Source organism: Cygnus olor, chromosome 6 (genome assembly GCF_009769625.2).
Source record: "Cygnus olor isolate bCygOlo1 chromosome 6, bCygOlo1.pri.v2, whole genome shotgun sequence".
In the NCBI taxonomy this organism is placed as follows: domain Eukaryota; kingdom Metazoa; phylum Chordata; class Aves; order Anseriformes; family Anatidae; genus Cygnus; species Cygnus olor.
This window is the reverse complement of record NC_049174.1, coordinates 3984608-4006331: the sequence shown is the minus strand read 5'-3', so window position 1 is coordinate 4006331 and position 21724 is coordinate 3984608. Positions and strand designations below refer to the sequence as shown.

The window sequence follows — 21724 nt, the reverse complement described above, 5'->3', positions numbered from 1 at the left end:
TTTACCCAAAAGATTACTTTTCAGTATGAAATGAAAGTCAGCTTTCTTTAGTCACTTGTGACTTGTCAATGACTTGTCCTTGACCAGTTATCAAGTTGCCTGTACTGAAGTGTTCAAATATTTATTTTGCTAGAATTTTCTTCACCTCTGTTCAAATGATAATTGAAAAAAGTGGTAAGGTGGAAAGAAGGACATTTGCTGTTTCAGTTTCCCATCAACCTTTGGTTAATTACGCATGAAGCTACAAAGGAATAGATTGTTCTTGGTGGCCTTATTCTACCTAGTTTGTTTCAGTCTCTAGTTTTCATTTAATACGCACTCTACCCGTCCTGAGAGTGTGCATCTTAATTTTAAGCATGGCAGTAATTAGGTTGCTTTCAACAATACCAGTTGGATGAGTAAAGCAAAGCGTGTGGTTAAGTGTGTGCAGGATTACCCTCTTCATTTCTTCTTCTACGAGAGGACATCCAGCCATAGCTTAAAATACTGAGTACTATCTAAAAGTCTGTAAACAAAATATGATTATAATTTTGAAAAAGATCTTTTTAGTCAATAAAATGCTTGGACAAAATATTTTCTCAAAATCTACACTATGTGTTACTTACAGACTCATAGACAACATGCAGCTACTAAAATATCCAACAGTTTCTAACAGTCTGTTTAATTACGTTTTGTATATAAAACTCTAGCTATTCAGGTTTGTAAGGCACACAGTGTAGGGTCATTATAGACATTTTATGGGTGGTATTTTAAGAAAGTTGAGAAAATTCTTTCAGGTTATCAGAAGACCTTAGATGTAAAGGTCTGTTGGGACCTTATATCTTTTAAATTTCCATGTAACATTGAAAATGCATATTTCTGATAGCTGGCAGGGGACAAACGGGCTGCTTCATACTTCTTAGCCCCTCGTGCTTATGGAGCCCCCTCTTGCACTTCACTGCAGCTGCAGAACAGCCTTGCTTGTAAGGGCAGCATCCACATCACGTCTCCCTAACGAGATTGTGGCATGTCTTGCTCCTGGCAGTCTGCGCCTCTGTTCTGCTTTCAGCGCAGCGATAAGCACGTTAAGATAGCAAGAATCACTTTGTGTTCATTGTCTGCCTCACGTTTTTTTAAGCTTGTTGGCTTTTGCTGGTGATGACTTTGTTTTAAACTTCAGAAAAGACGATGCTGGCGGAAAGGATCCCAGTGCCTTCCAGTCCTGTTCCCATAGCGACCATTGACCTTGTACAACAGCAATCAGAAGATGTCATGCCTCGGACTGAGCCCAGGCTGCCTCTAAAGAAAACTAAACACCAAGAAGAACAAGAGGATGTGAACAAGCCTGCCTGGGGCATCAGCTCTTCTCCTTGGGTCACCTTAGCCTATGCTGTCTACCAGATAAAAGAGATGGTTAAGCTCTCCAAAACGCATCCAATACCTGAGAATCAGCCTTTGCAGGTAATCTTCTGATGCACAGGAAGTTCTTACGTACTGTTGGTTGCTAGCAAACTGTTACAGCTGAGTAAATGTGTTCATACCTGGTAAGTATTCTCTGTCAACTTGTAGCAAATGTGGAGTTGTGAAACAATAGTTGAAGTACTGTATGAAATAGAGTTGCTGTCTGTGTACTGCAGCAGGAGTAACTATTTTCACATGTGTCATCTTCCTGAAGATAGGAGGAGAGGGAGACGTGGAGCAAGACTCTGTTCTACAGGCTCAGATATACCTGAGTTCCCATGAGTATGGGTTTGTTTTCATGTCAGTTGGAATGTGCGGGTTGAGTGTTTGGCAAAATTTACAAGATGATAATTGAACATGAAGATGCAGAGCTACTTAAGACAGTGTAAAATGATTTCTTCTTAGTTTTGGTTCCTCGGGTGATGCTGTCATATGTCCACATTGTAGTGGAAATAGGTATTCCAGACAACTACCACAATTTTACACCATTTCCTTTCCATCCAGTCTCACCCCAAAATACCTTTTAATAGTCTCATCAAAGGTTGGGTGGATTTGGATCTTATGCTTTGGTTATACCTCCTGGAATGGAGCTGAAGCATGCTGCTTAAGGAAAGTAGGAAAATTGTCAGTGCAGGTTTTAGAACAGCATGGGTAAGCTTAAAACCACTGCGTTTACCACTTTGGAAGGAGTGGGTGAGGTTCTCTCTTACACACCCAGTAGGAGTAAACACAGAAATGCTTTTTCCACAACTCCTGTCTTTAGAAATGGACAATTTTGGATGGTACAGTGACTCAGCAGAGCGTGTAGGAATTTCACCAGGTCAGCTCTCTCCTGCTTTTCTTACTTGTCTTTATTATTGCAGACGCATTTACAGGCACGTTTGCTTTAGTTTGGTTGGTTAGGGTGTTTTGAACTTCCCCAAGTCAAGGAGAGAGTTGGGTTTTTCTGTTTGTGTTTTAGTGACACCAAAGGTATCACTAAATGTCTGACATCCAAGTAATCTGTCCAGACAAGCCGCTGTTTCCCACTGCTAAATGTCCTCAGGGGTCTTGGGTTTGTACAAAGTAAAAGTGTAAAAGTCAGAGGAGAGCGGCAGCAGAGAACACATGCAATGGGCATTGCAGGAAAGGAAAGTTTTGCACTTGTGTGGTGTCTGAAAGGGATTTGTCTGACACTGCTGGACACGACCCAGCCACTCCACAGAGAATTGCGAAGCAGCCAAACAGGCTTTCATGCCTCTTGGAGCTCACTGGTAGCTCTGTAGAACATGATCTCTTCATTATTCTTTGCATCCTATAAAAGTGCTGTGCTGATACAATAGTAGTTCTTGTTGATTGTGCCAACATTCAATGCACCTATTGTATTATTTTGTTCATCTTCCGTGGTCGCCCAAATCTACTTGTTATCTCTGTCTCACTTCCCCAAATGGACTAGCCATCCCCAAAATATTGCTGCTGTTATTTTCACACGATCCCTTATTGTAAGCTGGTGATAGTAAAGTAGTGAAACTAGAAAAAGGCTGTGGAAATCTCTTAAGTTTGTTCAATAAATCACTTGGAAGGAGAGTTAGTGTGCAGAAAATGGGACTAGTGACAAAAATTATTCCTCCTTTCTGTAGGATTTTGGATCAATTTTTGTTACTGCTCTTTAATCCTCCAAGCAAAGTGGTGTACATGCCATATTCTCTATTCTTCAGTGCAAAACAAACATTCATAGATAGCTTGTCTTCTAATATGAAATTTATCAGTGTTATTTTGATCCTGGGGATTGTAACTGGTGTTTAATTTTGCTTTCAAGCTCCTCATAAGGCCTGTTTGAATAGCCTGGATGTTCTGCCATTGAGAAAGTCGGAGCAGTATCTGGGGGAGGGAAGGAACTATTTAGGCAAGCCATATGTAAGGAGCTTGAAAAAAAATTTAGAGAATTGTTTGGTCAAAGTAATGGTCTTGTCTGAACACTGAAATCCAGTTAATTGCTTTTTTCCCTTGAAACACAACGAGTTTGTTTTTTGCATGCTTCTTGGGGAAGTGCAGTTAGGAAAAGAGATGGAAGGTAAGCAACCGTCTGCTTGCTATCAGTGTCCTCTGGATTTAAATGCTCTACTTTTGCTTTGCTTCTTTAAGTTTGGTTTGTTACGTTGCGGGCTTTCAGAGCGAGCGCTTTGTGAGTTTCCAGAAGTGCCTGAATGCATCGGGGGGGGGATATCCACTGGGGATGGTGTTTGTGAGTGCACATACTTACTTCTTTGCATGCAATGCTTTCCCCTCTCTTTAGAAAATCAATGAGAATTGCAGTACTTCATCAGCCAGCTCAGCAAGACAACCACAAAATGTGCCAGATTCTGGGCAGCCCAGAAATAGTTCGACACCGACAGCAACACCCGATTCCCAGGCAGACGGCGGCCGCGTTGCGTTGGACCACGACGCTCAGCCTGCCGCCGCAGGGCCCTGAGATGCGCTCATCTTATCCACACCAGTGCATGGAATTCTGCTTCTCACCTGGGGAACGCTGGAGTAGGAGCTCAAAAGTAGGACTTCCTTCATCTTAATGATCATAACGTGGTGCAGTGCAAGCTTTTAACTATATGAACAATATTCGTAGGACTACACAGAGCAACACAAGCAGGGAAGCCAAAAGTTTGGAATGCTTGAGGGAAGTGATGTGGCCGGATCTAACTGTAGGAAGAACTCTTGGCTGCTTTGCTAAAGCTTAGTCAAGCGCTATGAGATTTCTTTGCAATCTGTAGAAAAAGGGGAGTTCGCTCTTTACTCGCTGAGGCCAGAGTGTCTGACTCTATCAGCTTTTTTTTTTTTTCCTTTGAATTTGTTTCTGAGACAAAATGAAAGACTTTTTAGGAGAGAAACTGAGTTTCCCTGCATAGTCTATTAAAAATATTGGATCCAGTAAATATAGGAACAGCATGAACCTGTCTCTCTAAAGATTTCTCAGATACAGAGTAGCTTTAGCAAGCATATCTTCATATTACGGTGATGGAATGAGTAAAACATATTCAGAGAATATGTTTTTTGAAGCTATGTTATCTTGTTTGAGATAAAGGTTTAGTTCTGCAAAGCAAAGATTTTTGAAATGACATTTTAGTGAAACAGAAAAGCTGGAGGAAGGCTTGTGAAGCCTCTGTGCTTGCAGCCCTTCAGCTGCGCATATGTTGTGTGTGTTTGGGTAATTTTAGGTTTGATGTTGTATTGAGACCACTATCTTTGATCAAGATTGCACAACCTGAGATTGATCAAGGTTTTCAATGGACACACTGTTTTTTTTTTGTTCTTATTTCATCATCTATACAGCGGTTTATTTAATGCAGTGTAGTTACTGTGGTTATTTATTAAGAAAACAGCAAGCTTTAAGTGCCTGGGGAAGGGGGGGGGGGAGGGGGAGTCACCTAAAAATCGTAATGATTACAATTTCAGGGGCAAAGTTGTTGGCGCAGAAATCAAGTCGAATGAGGGATTCTCAGGAGGAGACATACGTAACTAGAATGCAGTATGTTTTGGAAATTAACTTTGCCCAATGTCAAGACACTGGAAAACTTTGTGTTGTTTTGTCATGCTTTTCAATATTGACTGCAGCCAGCTCACTTGCTGGTGCGTAGTGAAAATTGCTGCTGGAAGGAGATCCTTGGGCTTGAGGAAGAGTCCAGGGGGGTTATAGTCAGGATAGTGTTATGGCTCATTTACTCATCCCAACAGCTTGTTCCTGGGAGATTTTGAGCACTTAGCTTCTGCAGGACTTGAGTGAGTATTGCTCAGCCCTCCTTGGAGTCAGATGCGTGTGATGTGTCAGCCTTCCCCCCGGGAAGGTGCGTGCTGTTGGGCTGCACGGCCCCTGCGATGATGCGGGGGCAAGATTAGCAGGAGCACAGGGGAAGGGGAGAGGATGATGGCAGCAGCTGAGCAGGAGAAGGGTACGCAGCTTCACCCGCTTTGACATCCAGTTAGTTTGGCTGAAGGGGTCTCCTGTGGCTGTGCTTTAGCTGTGCTTTTAGAACAAACCGTGTTCTGGCGGTGCCTGGGACCAACACCATAGAAAATGAAGAGAAACATCGATGACTAGCCACTGATTACTTTTTTTGCACTTGAACTTAAATGTACTGTACTCACGTAAATCCTCATGACTTGTCGAAGTGTCCTTTAAAATCAGAAATGTATTTATTGTATGTTTGTATAACTTGGGGGAGAACTGAAGGACTGATCAGGTGACAGGACGGAAGGATGCTACAAACCATCTTGAGACAAACCAACCATTTGTTGAGTTCATGCTGTACGGTGTTACCTCAGCTTTTACTGCGTAGCACCTGGATTGTGAGGTGAAGAGCTTGTACACTGTGTTTACACTTGGAATTGTTTATTTGAAATGCCTGCTCTTTTTGGAATTGTATAGTCATTCTATGTTGCAAAATGGACATGTACACCTGGGTTTTGATATTTGTGAAACTGTAAAAACTGTGGTAAGAAATATAAATTATCCATAATGTATTTAATAGTATCAATCTGAACTTTTATTACATGTGTTCATATTACGGTGCCAGCACTGAGCATAACCACCAGAACTGAGAAACAATCCGTTGCTAATTAACCTCCTGCTAGGTTCACTCCCCGGAGGACAGTGAATCTGGAACCTGGCAGCTACTATCTTGTGCAGTGTTAAAATCTGTTCCGTGATAAAATCAAGCTGTGGGCACAAAGCTCCTTCTATGGGGTGAGGAGAATGTAAGGAATGCACACCGGTGTGCATCACAAACAGCATGATACGGAAGTGGGCAGGACATCAGGAGTGAAAGTCAAAAGTGGATTACGTTGGTCGCCTAGCAGTTTGAGGTGAAGGCTCTTAAGGGCAGGTCACGCCAGCTTGCATGGAAATATTTCTGATTTCTGTTTCTGATAAACTGCACGTATTTGCAGTAATGCACCTGTTCTCTACAGTGGTGCATTTGCCTGGAATTTATTTATTTATTTTTAGATGTAGGGAACTTCATTTTTTATTATTTCAGCTGTTTAGCTTGTATGCACACAAACGTTGTGACAGGGAGAGACATCAGGGGCAGTTCTGCTTTGTTGTTCCTACGTGTCTAACCTTCGGACCTCGCTTGTCATCTTATGGATTGGTCTTTGTTGCAGTTTGGGTCTGTCGTGAATGGAGAGATGGAAGAGGCAGACTCCTACGGGGAGATGTGTTCAAGGTTTTGAAGCAACCACAGCTAACGCACAGTTTAAATCTGCAGCAATGGAGGAAACTTCAGGATATACACACACCCTTCTGTGTGGCTCCTCCCTGTTTTAGGTCCTGCAGTTCTGGAGAGAGTAAGTGCTTAAGGAAGGAGAACCACATAGCTGAAAAATACTTTTATTTAAAAACCCTGAAAGTACAATACAGTATATCAAGTATAGCGTACAATACAAAATAAATATGAAATTTGTTTTTTAATTAACAATGAAACGGAAGATAAATGTAATTCATTCTTTGTTACGGAAGAAAGGCTGCTGTGATAGTTAAGGCAGTGGATTGACATCAAGATTCTGTTCTCAGGCTTTCTGCTTGAGCTCTGGACACCACTTGCCAGTAGTGTTCCAGTTAACCTATGTAATTCCATACATCACAGGACACTGTGCAGGTAAACTCGCTGTTGGCAAAGGGCTCAAATGACAGCAGTTGATTCTGGTAGGTTTTGTTGATGATGAAATGCTTCCAGTGTTGGAACAGGCTTGGGAGGATTTTTAAGGTCAGCGTCAGCTATCCACTAAAGTAGTCATCTTTCTGGCATGTTGCTGCACTTCTGTTCTGCATGTGCTTAGTAGTTTCGTGCTCTACTTTGGATAGTATTTACCTATCCCTGGCAAATGATGAACTTTATAAACTGTAAGGTGTTTGTTTTTTTCCTCCCTGTTGGAATAGGTTTGTCTGGTATTGTTCTTAATGATTTAGCAAAAGGGAAAGTATCTGAAAAATGACACAGCCTATTTTTGCATTTAATATATCACATAGGTAAAATGTTACCTTAATATATTATCTGGCTATCGTATATAAATATATATTTTATACTTATGAAAGGATAATCACTGCCTCAGTAGAAAGAGGAAATCCAGAAAAATTGTGGGTTTATGATAAATCTGATTCTGCTGCTTGGCCTCAAGTTGCATGGATGGGAATTTGTAGCCAATTAAAAAGTACACTTTCAATTACTTCTTACAGAAAACAACTTCATCCTAGTGACAGAACCTACCTGGCCAAGCCTGACATTTGAGTCTGGGTGGTAACTTAACTGTGGACTTGGTAGTAGCAGCCTCTCTTACAGGTAACTCTTAAACTAGCGGCCTGTCTATTTTTTAATACTGTGGACTTACAAGTGAATGTATTTTGGAGCACCTGCTTGACAGGGTTTCTCTCCCTTAAATATGCTATAGATTGTGCATTTGTGTATTTATAAATATATGGCACAAAAAGGTGTTAGTTATCTCTTTAGTGTACAATGGAAGCATTCTGTCTGAAATGAAGCAACCTCTTAATGATATAACTGAGGAAGGACTGCCTAAGTGATATTTTCAGGCACAGGATCTGAGTCACATTCTATACGGAGGAGCTCCTGCAATGCGGTACGGCAGCACTTTTTAGCACTTTTTAGTTAGAGGTAGTGGATTTTCACCCTTGTCCAGAGATGGGCAATGGGGAACCACCGGTGAGGTCATATTGTGGCACCAGGCACATTACAAAGAAAAGAGATCCCCTTGAAAGCAAATAGAGTCTGGTCTGAAATCTCGCTCTGGAGAGCAAACTTCTCCCCACCACAGGCAGTTCCTGGTGGATTTCTAAAATCAGGTGGTGGGAGAAGTGATGGTCTTGCGTTCTCTGCAGTTTGGAGGCAGTAAAGGAAAACAAGGTGAGGACGGAGGAATATAGGGATAGTCGTTAAAACAAAAGGAGAAAATGACCTCTGCAGGTGGATGAACTTCGGAGATGTGATAGATCCCCTAATCTCGTACTGTGTAGTACATTGGCTGAAAGACATTTCACTGTCTTAACCTTCTCTCCCCATTCTTCGCTTTTCCTCCCCATACACCTCGTGTGTAAGTCCAAAAAGAAGGATGCACAAGGAGGTAGGAGCCAGGTATCCCTTTCTCCTTGTTTTGCCAGGAATTACTTTTCTGCTTGGTATTGAATTAGTTAATTACTGAACACAGTGGAGCCATGTGTGGGTCATCTGTATTCCCCCTTACATGGCTGTGCTGCAGCTCAGCTGACAGCAGTTCCTCCAAGCAGATCAAATGGCCTTGCTGTCTATTGCCTTTTCTAGGCTGTTCAAAGGGCTGAGCAGAGGGCAGTACCCTTCTGAGCTAAGGGGAGGATGTAATGGAAAGCAATAGTAAAATACGTCTGGGGAGGGAAATCTCCTAAATCACCTGCAGTGGTCAGAGGGAGAAGCAGAGGACTGAAGAAAGGATCAGCGGAGGGACCTGTGGAAGAGGGAAGAGAGTGTGAAGGAACAGGCATGGAAAGAACAACATACAGCACAACTAGAGCAGGGAGACCACGAACAGAATGATGTAAGCAGAGCAGCGAAAGCTCAGGCAGGGTTTTGAAGAGTGAGAGGAACTTAAAACAAGTGGAGGATGCAAAATGAAGCTAAGAGACAAGCTGAGCCAGAAGAGCAAACAAACCTTGCTCAGCTCTGGATCTTTAGCACTGAAAAGATGAGCAATAAAAATAGTTTATCAGCAAATTAACAGCATTATTAAATTTGCTACCATGTAGGGTACTTAATAAAAGTAGAGCACTAATAATGGCTTTCTTTCCTCAAGTGCTCAGCACAGAGGACTTGACAATGAATGGGGCTAAAAAAGATGCTGTGTTTACTAGAGGTAGTATCCTTGGCAAAGCAAGGCATCACCATGGGACAGCGTGCTGCTGGTACTTGCTTTGAAAAGAAGCAACATTTCCTTTCCCAGTTAAAGTACCAATAGTATGAGATCCTCTTGATGGTTTCCTTCTGCTGCTCTAATCAGGCAACATCAGTGATACAGGAAATAGTCTTTCAGAAATGTTCGTCCCCCAGCATCCACAAGAAATCACCAGGTATGAGTTCTTAGTCTGCAGTCTTCCCTTCTGGGACAAATACATTTTCCCTTTCTCCCTTGTTATGGTGTTTTCCAAAACTCAGAGCAACTCAGTAGCATATGGAAATGAAATCTGTTCACGTATTTCATCTTCATCCACATCATCTTCTTCATGGGTGGAGTTTTCTGTCTCATCCTGCTCAGATTCCACCCTTGTGTCAAAGAGCTGCTCTTCCAGGAAGAAGCTCCCAAAGCCGTATTCCTTATCATGCGCCTTTGTTTCTGCAGCTGAGACGTGGGGAGATCCCAGAACAAAACCTGCAAACCTGCCAGATTTTTGAAGGGATCAGCTGGGAAGGTTTTATGTATTTTTATATATTTGTATGTATGTATACACACACATTGTAAATGCAGGAGATGCTGCCAATTAAGCAGAGATGTTGTGAGGACTTGCCTATAGGCTGTGCTGGTCAGGGGAAGTTGTAGCAGGAGCTACCGAGTCAAGCACAACAGAGAGTAAAAAGCAACAGATGGCAACGACTCTGAAGATTTGTTCTTCTGCCTCATTGTCCTTTCTGTTTTCAGTCTTCCCTATATAAGTAACTTTTGCCCTTCTAGAGGGCATCTGTACCATCTTGTGACTAAGCAAGACCTGACTTCGTTTTCTCATCTTGACAGTGCTTGTGGGGTAACCCAGAGTAAGCATTTGTATCACTGGATAGGTGGTATTTTAGCTTCTAAAAATAAATTAAAGCTGTGGAACAGTTGAGACAAAGGCTGTTAGAATTTCAGGTAAGTTGACATTGCTAATGAAGGGAAAACTGGTGAGAACTTAGCACTCCCACATTCCTGTGCTATCACCTTACTTATGGTGCTGCATGCGTGTTCCAGGCAAGCTGAAACTAAGCTTGCCTGCAGTTGCCAAAGAATTCCTGCTTTTGGTGAACTTTGAGCTGCAGGCTGGGAATTCTGCAGCTGCTCCAAGCCAACACCAAAGTGGAGGTTTGGCTGAACAAAGCGTGAACTTAACACTGTTCCTACATTTCAGTTCGCCGCACATCTTACTTTCAGTGGACAACTACACTGAAGATACAGAACAGCAGAGCTGGAGGCTTCTGGCAAGCGCACGGAAACAGACGGCAGTTCTGACACCTGGGTAAGTGTCGACAGCATCAGAGAAAAGTAAGAAAAAGGAGCTGCAGCTACACTCTGCAATTCTGGTAAACTGATCAATAATTTACATTTAGACTTAACATTTCTGTGAGATGAATGGTGTCACCTCGCTCCTCTTGGAAGCACTGTTAGTCTACATGGGGAACAGAGTTGGACTGCCTCTGTTTTAGAGGTTTGCCTTGTGCTGAGCCATCTTTTAGTGGCAGCTTAAAGGGATACTCAATTTCAAATCAAACTTCTAGTTCTTTTTATTTTTGTATTTTTCTAGTGAACAACTTGTAAGAATATTAACTAAATGAGGGCTAGAAAATACATGTGCCTCATTTGCTTGTCCTGTGCATTTGGTGATATTTTTTTTAGAGTACTGTAGCGAGTTTTCATTTTTTGTATCTTCAAATCATGCTACAGAATGCAAGTCTCTTAGAAAATAACAGTTTAACAGTAAATCTATATCTAAATGTAAACCTGGCAGAGAGGCTGTCTCTATGCCCGTCCAAGAAAGATGAAGGTTCTGAAATTAGTTTTAACTTTTTTTTTAGTGGTTAAATTCCCAGCTGACTGGGACTCCCTTGAAATTGTGACATTTGGTTCTGTGGCAAGGGCCAAGCCTTTGTAGCAGGCTACTAGGTGAAACCGTGCTCCTAACATCTTCAAGTGTTTGATTTTGAAGGAAATACGTGGTGATTATGGTTAATTCTATATCCTGCAAGATTTTCTGGCTGCGTTTACTGGCTCTTCCCTTCACAACATGTGTTTGTCTCTTAAGCTGTATCTGGAGTAGCTCCACTACGTGCTATACTACTTAGGTGCAGATACTGGTATTTTCTCTGTATTCAGTCTTAGATATTCTATGATACTCCTACTTCAAGTAGTAGGTTTCCTTGGCTGTGCAGACCTGCAGTCAGAGAGCTTAATGCAGCAAATATTTGAGCAATATACTTCAACCTGTCCCAATTTTCCACCGTATAAAAGTGTACCGCTGTAAAAGCTGATAAAAAGGGCATTTCACTGGTTAGACAGTGATCTGGGTCACTGTGTAGGAACTTGCAGAGGCACTGTAGGTAGCCTGGAAGCTTTGGGGAAAGCTGTCAATACCATGAATTAACTGTGAAACTCCGCGAAATCCCAGAGTAATCTATGGTCAGAGAGGAATCAATGGGGCTTAATACCACCAGCAAGTAATATCCTTGAGACATGGGCTGTGATCTTTAGTGGGATTACTCAGGGGGTAAAGCCGAATTTTCTTACCGATGTGGGGACTGGAGTTTGGATACTGCTAGCCATGATGGGAAGTCAGGGTTCCTGCAGAGTGAGCGTAGCTCCTCCAGAGCTCTGATAGTTTCTGCTTCACCTTGTTCTCGGTATTCTTCTTCAGTAAGCCATCTAAACACTAACTTTTTTGATTGCAAGCGGTTCTTCATTTTTCTAAAATAAAATGAAATCAATTAATGTTTCTGAAGTCTTCTAGCACGTAATTATGGCCCATCGTTTTTCTCTACTGGCTGCTATTAACATGCATTAATCATGACCTGGGAGGTCTTTTCCAATCTTAATGACTCTCTGTTTATCCTCGTATGAGGAAAAGCTACATACTTGCATTAAAATGAAAATTTTAAGACAACAGGTTTCATGTTTGCAAGCTGCTTTCTCTAGGTCTTATCCAGCCTTCCGGAGAATGCTGCTTCAGAAGAGCTTTGGATCAGGTCCTTACTGTGTATGCACGGACTGTAATCTCAGAATTAAATAGATGTCTACTTGCTCAGCCATTTTTAGGTGAAATATGCAAAATGTGTCTACGCAGAGACATGGGCTGAATCAAAACCCAGTTGCATATGTAAATTTAAAGATAAGCAATGCTCTAAGTCTGTTATGAGTTGTTCGTGTTGTTTACTAGATCGCTTCTCTTAAATCTTGCTTTAAATTACAAAACTGAGTAGTCTGAGGCCAAAATGTTTACAATCTGATGTTTTTTTAGCTGCTGCGTAGCGATGTATAATATAATTAGATATCAATTAGAAAGTGTGCCATGTTCTGTTCCCTTCTGTCGACTGCTTTCAATTTAAATGTTGTGATGAGTTAAGATAAGCAAGGGCTGCATGCCCATAAAACTTTCAGCTCTGTATAAAAACACCTGCTCCAACCAGCAGTGTTCAGCTTTCCTCCTTATTTCCCTGAAAAGCAAGAATGAATTACAGCCCTCATCCAGGTCAAACAGCAAAGGTCTTGCTGGCTCGGTGGAATCCATATTGATCTTAATGCAAGATTCTTAATTTTGCTATATGTGCTGCTCTTAACTCTGACTTCTGTGAACTCCTAGTCAAATCTTACTGATTTCAGAGCAAGTTGATCCTGCTTCTGTCAGGTAAGTACTGATACTGCGTTACTGTTGAAACTGTTGGTGCTTCTCAGCTGCTGCTGGCAAATCAGTCTTTGACAAATGAAAAATTCTACCTAAAATAATAAAGCTTCAACACGGTCCACAGTGGAACATCTAAAAGGAGCAGAGGAGCAAAGCAATATGTTCTTCAGAAAACTAAACAATGCGTCAAAGACTAAAAAAGAAATTGTTTCTTATTCTTTTGGTTATGTTGGTTCTAGCCTTGGCCTCTTCCTGGTTCTTTGAGGTTCAGCAGCAGTCCACAGCTATGGAACAGGCCGCACTAAAGAGTTTTGATCTGGATGTCATTGCTGAAGGTAACAAGCAGCTGTAAATTGTGAGGGCTTTTTAGAATCTTCAATTGAGTGTTACATCTGTGATAAAAAATGCTTTACATTCAAGGATGAGCAAATCTGTTCTTCCCATATTGCTAACAAAATACTTAGCAAACTAAGATCTACATTGTGAAAGCAGTTCCAATTCCAAATGCCACAACATAAAGGGGGCACTGCAAATATGGGAGGGAGAGTGTCCCCCCAGTAATAATTGATTGCTTGCATGTACTAAGGGCAGCCGTACATCTATGGTGATAACCTTAGAATATTAAAATCAGTGGGAACCCTTATTTTGGTGAAAATGGGTTTTTAGTCTCTGAACTCTACACTGACATTGAGAGCCATCTGGCCTACACAGAACAGTCAGTTTTTAACATACACTTCCTAGGTGATAGTTCACTTTATCATGTGAGATTCAATACAAATTACCTGCAGATTGTCTCACAGCAAGTGATACCAAGGTGATATTGCCGCACTCTAACCAATTAACCAAACAGAAATGTTTTGATTGCCATATGCTGCAGACTAGAAGGTGCCACATTTGTACTTAAGAGCACCGTCACATTTGTCCATAAAACAAAATTCATGTTTATAACTGCCAAAGGGAAAGTAATTAAATTCCTGTGTCTTAGGGATTTAAACTTTTCCTATTGTAGCTTTATATTTGGTTAAAAGAAAAACAAAAACTAGCAATAGAAATTCACCAGTGTTTTGTTTGTTTTTTTTTCCCATTATTAGCCTCTAATGTTTCCTGCTGGTAAAGGGACCCGGACAATCCCAAATACATACAAACCTGCCTATGTGACAAGCAGCACCAAGGGGATAGCACAGGCCTTTTGAGCAGAGGCTGACTGCTATTATTGCATATGCAACTTGGGGTATGGTGACACCGCAGTAAATCAAGACAAAGGCTGTTAATTGCAGCGTCCACGTGAACAAGGTTATGCTCAGTTCACTGGTAAGCGGTCCATGCTGATAGCACGTGGCAAAGCTACTCGTTCCAACAGCCAGAAAATACCCTGTGGAAACAGGAAAGAATGACATGGAGAAAAAGATGAAAACTACTCGTATAAACTGTACTAGGTTGGTTGACAAAGCTTGCAACTTCTCTGTAGTACAACCTGCTGTTTCTTGTGCTGTCTTACAGGTACTTGCATTGAATTTTATGAGCTCTGTGTTTTAGTAGTTCACAGGGTGATCTATGAAGAGCCATTGGGTAATGCTGTAGGAGCTGCAGTGCAAGAACCTTGAGGCAGGTGCCAGATCAACAGATTTGCCAACCCCTGCAGTTAGCAGTTTGTGCGTCCCGTTCCCAGATTCAGCAAAATAAAAACCATCATAGCTGCCCGTTCCCTGTCACGGGGAAAGTGTACGTGATGACAAATCAGTGAAAAAATAATGCAGGCAAAATCTGCTGTTACAGCTGTTACTGGCCCACTATACCAAACTCTTTATTTAATGATACGATGTGAGTAAATGCTCACTGAGTACATTAGGAACCTTTGGAATATTACATCATCTTTGGCTCAGGAGAAAAAAGTAATCCATAAATGAGCTGCTTGACTTTTTTTTTTTTTTAACGGATGGGTATTCATCTAACCACTAAATTATCAAAAAATGTACTGCGGATTTTAGTTTAATTTTCTTACCCAACAAGTATATCCTGTGTTCGGACCATAACCACTCCATATTTTCTTTGAAACAGAAAATAACATAGAGAGAGGACATCCAGCAGCCACTCATTAATATCCAGAAGGTACTGTGCTGAAAATTTACAAAAAAATAAGTAGGGAAAATACAGAAATCTCGGTCATAATCAGGACCGTTGTGTGCAAGTGAATTCACAGGCAAAAACAGATGTGCTATTTGGTAGTCCTTCAGGGTTTCTGATCGGTGTCGGACTTCCACTGCACTTGTGCCAGTTCACATCTGCCTTGTGATAAATTCTCTGGTGAATGGGGGAGAATCCATCCCAGTTGCCACTAAAATTACATTCTGATTTACAGAGATTCATATTCTTAAAACTAAGCTTAGCTCCAGTCCAATAAAAATAATTTAGGTTTCGGAATAAACTTTTCTCCTACATCAACAATCTCCTGTTAGAAGCAGCTAATTAGAACTTGATTCTGACTTAATTATATTCACTTGACTCCTGTACCCATTTCAGGGGAGTTACCTGGCTACAAAAACAGAGCAAGGTCAGAATCTGGCCTTGGACTCTTGACTTCCTATATTATTATTATTATGATTATTATTATTATTTTGTTTTTGCAAATGTAGATTTACCCTTGGAATAAATCTTTTAAGCGTCAACAGGACAAAGACTAGCAGAGCAAGAACACCCAGTATTACTCCAGAAAGGTAAAAGAACTTGGTATTCCTGTAAAAGAACAAGAGAGGACACTGTGAGAAGTATTTTCTAAGTTGTAATTGGTTAAAAATGCCAACATTTGTAAAGATAGCAGTAATCTTCAGGAAGGACTTAATGCAGCTGTAAGTCAGAAGTGGTAGTTACATGGTTAACAGGCCTGGTTTAGATTTTAAATTCATGCCAAAAAAAAATCCAACAAATGCTATACAATGCACTGGAATTGTTACATGCTAGAAGGTTTTTAAATTATTTTTTAAACACTCACGCTTTCTGGTTTTATTGACTTGCTAGTCACTTTATTTTCTCGTATGTAGCAGTGTGGTTCTGTACTGTAAGAAGAGTGTTTTTTTATTTAAAAGGAAAAAGCAAGTTTTTCTAAGCTTACGCATTGGTAAAAATCTGATTTAAAAAATATAATTTAGTTAAAAAAGAAAATACTGCTGCTCTGCTTGTTTTAAAGGTGCCTCCTGACAATTAATTTGTGACTCATTTTGCTTTGAAGTCATGGGCCAAGTGTTTTGCTCTAACAGTAAGTATCCTCCCTTATGAGCTATGCAAGACATGCATCAAAAGAACAATGAGGAAGGGTTGGCAAGAAGGTGGAGGCAGACCAGGCCCCGGATGACCTCATCCTAAGCATTTCTGCCTGCAGGAAGGCATCATTTTTGATGCATGCGACATTCTTTAGCATTCAGCCAATCTCCCTGGTCCACAAAAGGGAGAGAGGATTTTTCTGAATCCACACTTGCTTGCTGAGGATTGTCCTGGTGTTGCCCAGTGCAAGATGCCAGGATGCAGCTACCTGACAAGTCCTCCTAGATATGTAACAGTCTGTCCAGGCACAAACGGTATGAAGTATCATTACTTTTAATATATGTTTAAATGTATGTCCAGTTTCCTTATTTCACTTTCCCAGACAATCGCATCTCCAGCTTAGTAAAACACACCAAAGATGCACAGACTTTGGGAGAGAAGGTCAAAACGCAGCAGCTAGTACTCACCTGCTCAGACTGTTTGCAAAATGGAACAGAAAAATTCCAGCTACAAACAAAAACAAGAGCTTTCCATCTAGCACTAAAAAGGGGGAAAAAAGACAAATAGAAATGGACTTTAGAGTTATACAATCTAAAGCATTGGTTATATACAAAAGATCAGCAGAAAAGTGCCAAGCTTCTTAAAAAGAGATGGTACATTCATGTACACTGTACTGTACAATACCAATCTATCTGTAATCTGAACTGAAAGCTTTCTTACTTACTTTCTCGTTTCACACTCACGATGTACAGTTCTTTCCTGAGGGGCTGTATTTTGAAGCAAATATCCTCTCCATATTGTTTTATTTTTAGGAAGGTTTCTGTAGATGTCTCTGGTTGCCAGAAGATTTGAACAGCACATGCAGCAAACTCAAAAACAGTTTCTGAGTTACGACAGTTGCTTTTTTCTGAAGTAGGCACAAACCTGAATGTTTCTGTGCTGTTGATTTTTACCTAAAATCAAACAATAACAAAATACATAGAGGAATAGCTCAATCATTTTTTTTTCTGTCGCTGCTTTTTCTGACACACACAGCATCTATGCCATACATGTGCTAATGAGGCTTACCACAGAAACCTAGAGAACATAATGTTACTGGAATTTTAAGTTGTTTAATATTGGTTATTAATTGTATGCAAATATTAGTTGTTTGGGCCTTACAGCATGCTTCAGAGAAATCCAGGTCACCAAAGGTCTATTGAAGGGCCTCAGTCCATCCACAGGCTCTGGGGGTTTGGTTTTACCATGAAACTTGCCCCCACACAAATTTCTAACAAAACTTGCAGTATTTGACTGACTGCTGTTTCTTTTGTGGATATCCATACTCCTTCTCATTCCCCTCTTTAACCATAAGAAATAGTACTTGCTTTTCTTGTAGATAATAATGCAATATTTATGTTAGGGACAGATGAGAGAGAGGGAAAACAAAAGGCATCATAACCAGAAATTTAAATATAGCACATTCCTGTTGCTTATTTTGGTGTTTCTTGCTAGTTCCTAGCACACTCCCCCACCATAGTGTAAAAGATGTCCATCTTCTGAGATGGGGTGATCTTGCTGAACGTTATGTTTCATTGTGAGCTCTTGATCTGGGCATATTAGACAACAACAAAAAAAAAACATAAAAAAAGCAATGCCACAAATAAACCAGACTTCTACTGGGGAAGAGTCAACACATCAGCAAGCAATTTGTTTTGGGAAAAATCTTGACTTCCTGCTTTTAAGCACTTCCTCCAGGAAAGCTTGTGTTGCTGTTGGAGGGCTTTACCACCTGAAGCCTGCTACCATTCATAAAAATATCTGCAGCACGTTCCCAAGGGAAAAAGTCCTGGGAACGGACAAAGAGGTGTTTCACTTCCATATCTGAGAGCCAATTTCTCCAACACAGAGCAAAACTATTTACTTCCCTTGACCAGCAACATTATTCCCAGGAAAAAAAAAGAATCAGATACTCAGCTTGTTCCTTACCCTGTTACTGCTTCCAGTGTTATGAGATTTTGATATTGTATTGCTGATCAATAAACATGTTTCTTTTAAGATGACCCTCTGTGTCAAATGAAAAAACAGCAGTAGCAGTATATTTCTAATTTTCAGGGTAACAATCTGATACATCTTTAGTTCTTATACTGGGGATGCTCGTACTCTTCCTCATTCCCCTCCTGAAAAGCAAGTCTAATTTCTTATGGTTCTTGTAGACAACAATTCAATCTTCACATTAGGGATAGAAGAGGGATGCTACAAGCAAGTGGTTCACAGAACTGTGGTTTATCCTCAAATTTAGAAGCTGTATAAAGGTGTCGTGATGCAAAACATTTCTTGCTGGGGTTAACAGCGGTCAATCAGTAGGAAAGATGCGCATCAAAATAAGATGCGACACTAAGTTAATGTTTGTTTGGCATCCTGTTGTAACACTATAAACCTGGTTGACATCCTTTTAATAAAGGGACAGCAAGCTTCACCGCATACAGACGGAAGGATCCCAATGCTGTATTTTTATCATGCTCCTACCTGATCCTGCCAGCTGGTCTTATACTCAGCTGGGAGAAGTTCTTGTGAAGTGTAGGGTGTATCTGGATGAGGTAAGGGACTCTTACCTCTATAGCTGACCAAATGTACTGTAAGTGCAGGGTTCTGTTTTGCACGTAACAATAGCAGTTTTCATCCCGTTTCTGGATGACATCCCCTTCTTTCAAGAGGCTACAGTTTTCACCTGGGGAGGGAAAGTTAACTTTAAATATGTATCTAAGACAAATGTGTAATTTTCCTCCCTTTTTTGGTATATGCTGAGGGAATCACAAGCAATTTGCAGATAATTGAACGTAAAAACTATGCTGCAGGGTAGCACATTCAATTTGATTTAGACAAAAAAATCAAATGACACTTCTCATCAAGTAATTCAGGCTCTAAAATAAACAGTAACACCTTGGGGGAGAAAAAATTAATCTAGGGTGAGATTTTTTTAAAAAATGCAGTCAGTAAAAGCTTGGCATCTCTATCCACGTTTTGATGGCACAGGAATCGGGCCTCTGGGCCAAATTCCCTGCTGGCATGAGTGGGCGTAACTCCACTGTAGTCGGCGCTTATACCAATGGTGAATGCAACTGTGGGAGTCTGAGCAGGTAAACAGGCTCACATATTAAATAGTCATTTAGCACATGACATTGCTGCTGACTACAGAAATCGCACCCATCTCCCTCTGAAATAGTTCGAATGTTAAATAACATAACTCCTCTTCTTAATTTGTACCTTTAGCATCATTTTCCCTGACACAGTCCAGCCACTACATGTTAGCATGACAACTGCACTGACAGCTTGCCAGAAGTCTCAAAACATGGATGCGTACTGGTATAACTCTCCTGAGATGTTGGTGACCCCCTACGATCCTCACAATTAGATTGCACCTTTCAGCAGAAATGCACCTGAAAGATTTATGGAGCAAACCTTCAAGAACAATGTACATTCCTATCTATATAGATGTGTAAAATATGCCCTACAGTGCCTTGCTGCAGTGTTCCAGGAACATAATTAAAGAGCAGAATAAAGGAAATTAATACAGATCAGAACAGAGGGAATCATCTGGCTCGCTGAATAGAAAATCTAGGTCTAAGCCAAGCTCAGTAATAACTGCTAAAACACTCACACACTCAGAACAGCAATATGAACGTGTCCAAAACAGACTCAATCTGGACAAGGAAATACTCTTTGCAGGTTAAAACCTGCCTTGTCTCTGTAAGGAAGCTAAACCTAGCCTAAATTATTTTTTAAACAATTTAATTAAAGCAATCAAAAATACCTGTGTGCATGTTCTTATCTAAGTTTATTAAGCCATTCCACAATTAGAATGTGTCCACAGATGATCCTACTAAAGTATGCTGGCTTGAAATTTCAATTTGGGCGTTTTTGTTGTGAAATACTAACCATCTGATTAATTTTAATCCTTACCAAGTCCAACGGAAGAGAGCACAGCACTTCAGACAAGGGCTGACTGTCACTCTTGACAGGCATTGCCTTTCCATAAAGGTCATCAGAGGAAGCTGCAAAAGGATTAACTTGTCTCCCAGAAGTGCAACTGACTAAGGCAGCTAACAGGTGGGGCTGGGCGTTATCCCAGGGCTAGAAGTGAGATAGGTTCAGTGGCAGGAAACAGTAATGCCCTAGCAGAACCAAAACACAGCCTGGAGCACAGATGCCTTTCCTGCAAGGTGTATTTATTACCAAGAGGGTTTTCTGCCCAGGGCAAGCCACTGTGCTCCTGTGCACGCTGGTGAAGACAGAGCCATTGTGCTTCTGTCACTGCTGTGGTCCACGCCGGTGGCGGGCTGGACAAGCAGCAGCCACAAAGGATATCAGAAAAGCCTACAAGAAAAGGAGGGATGGGAGAGGGACAGTCCAGGTGGGGGCCAAAACGAATGGCTAGGGTAGGTGTTGGCACATGAAACAAAAAACATCCAGTGCCCCTAGTCCAGGAGAAGGGAGCAGGGACCTCTGTAGAAGCTGCTGCATTTGAATTTAATTGTTAGGAATTAATTCTCCTGTGGATGGACAGTTTATGTCCTCAATATACAATACTAGCAAGTGTTCTCGCCTCCCTTAACTTTAAGGCACTTACATGCCTTTTCTTGAGAAAAAGCTTTTGCTTCAGACGTGATATCAGCTCCACAGAGCGAAACGATCCATTTCCAGAAAGAAAGAGGCACCTGAGCAGGTGGCTGTAGCTACAGAAGGACTTTAGCTGCCCACAGCGAGGGCAGGCAGGGGGCCAGCCCCCACTTTTTCGGGTTAGGAGCAGCAGCCAGCACCGCGCGGGAGGCCGGAGACCCTGGATGCGAGCGGGGCAGCAGCCCCCAGAGCTCTGCACTGCTCCCCCAACCCACAGCCACCCCCTGCTGCCCCCTGCCCCCTTTAACAAAGACACGCCCTGCCCCAACCCCCCCAGAGCCTGCCAGCCGCCTTCACCACCCCTCCCTCGGAGCTCCCCACACCCGGCCTCGCCGCCAGGCCTGCGCCGCCCCGCCATGTCCTGCACCGCCCTGCCCGGTATGGCCCGGCCCTGCCCGGCCCCGCAACCCCCCGGAGGCCTGAGGGGAACCGAGTACCTGCCGCCGCCGCCCCGGCCAGCACCGCCAGCACCACCAGCAGCGGCCCCGGCCCCGGCCCCGGCCGGGCCCGGGGAGGCCGCGCCGGGCCCATGCGGTGGCTGCGGCTCCGCCTCTGAGGGGCCCGGCCCGGCCCGGCCCTGCCGCCGTCGGGGCCGGCCCTTGCGCTCCTCAGGAGCTTGGGGCTTTGTGCTTGGAGGAGCCGGGGGCGGTTTGGACAGAAAGCGGGGCGGAGGGGGAAGGCTGCGGGTCGGGGTTAGTGGCTGAACCCCCAGAAACGCGCTGCCTCCCGGCTGTGTGTACAGAGGGAACGGCCGCAGCCCGGCTGTTG

General features: G+C 42.1%; 2 protein-coding genes and 1 long non-coding RNA gene across 10 annotated transcripts in view; 2 read left to right on the top strand and 1 right to left on the bottom strand.

Moving 5' to 3' along the window:
- The window catches only part of MFSD6 (major facilitator superfamily domain containing 6), a 42362-nt gene extending 37815 nt beyond the window's left edge, over window positions 1-4547 (top strand). For 5 of the 6 annotated variants that reach the window (XM_040562228.1, XM_040562227.1, XM_040562229.1 and 2 more), the window contains 2 exons: window positions 1160-1440; window positions 3716-4547. In XM_040562228.1, coding sequence (XP_040418162.1) covers window positions 1160-1440; window positions 3716-3892 — 458 coding nt within the window. In that variant the 3' untranslated portion in view covers window positions 3893-4547. Of the gene's footprint in view, window positions 1-1159; window positions 1441-3474; window positions 3494-3715 lie in introns of all 6 variants that reach the window. The other variant, XM_040562231.1, reaches the window with a different exon arrangement.
- A 2239-nt stretch (window positions 4548-6786) lies between these two features.
- NEMP2 (nuclear envelope integral membrane protein 2) lies at window positions 6787-21620 on the bottom strand. Of its 3 annotated transcripts, none has more exons than XM_040562232.1 (9): window positions 21394-21530; window positions 18892-19007; window positions 17022-17250; window positions 16765-16837; window positions 15679-15772; window positions 15042-15156; window positions 14186-14411; window positions 11929-12105; window positions 6787-9833 (listed from the first exon to the last, which is right to left on the bottom strand). In XM_040562232.1, exons 1-9 carry the CDS (start codon window positions 21485-21487, stop codon window positions 9608-9610), a joined length of 1350 nt encoding a protein of 449 aa, XP_040418166.1. In that variant the 5' UTR covers window positions 21488-21530; the 3' UTR covers window positions 6787-9607. The 3 variants fall into 3 exon arrangements, with proteins under 3 accessions (XP_040418166.1, XP_040418167.1, XP_040418168.1); XM_040562233.1 differs by lacking the exon at window positions 6787-9833 and adding an exon at window positions 9886-10261 and having other exon boundaries at window positions 21394-21620; XM_040562234.1 differs by lacking the exon at window positions 6787-9833 and adding an exon at window positions 10938-11575 and having other exon boundaries at window positions 21394-21620.
- LOC121072562 lies at window positions 12121-14225 on the top strand. The gene is made up of 2 exons (XR_005821313.1): window positions 12121-13374; window positions 14131-14225. It is a non-coding gene; the product is annotated as an uncharacterized LOC121072562 (long non-coding RNA).
- Window positions 21621-21724: the final 104 nt, after the last annotated feature.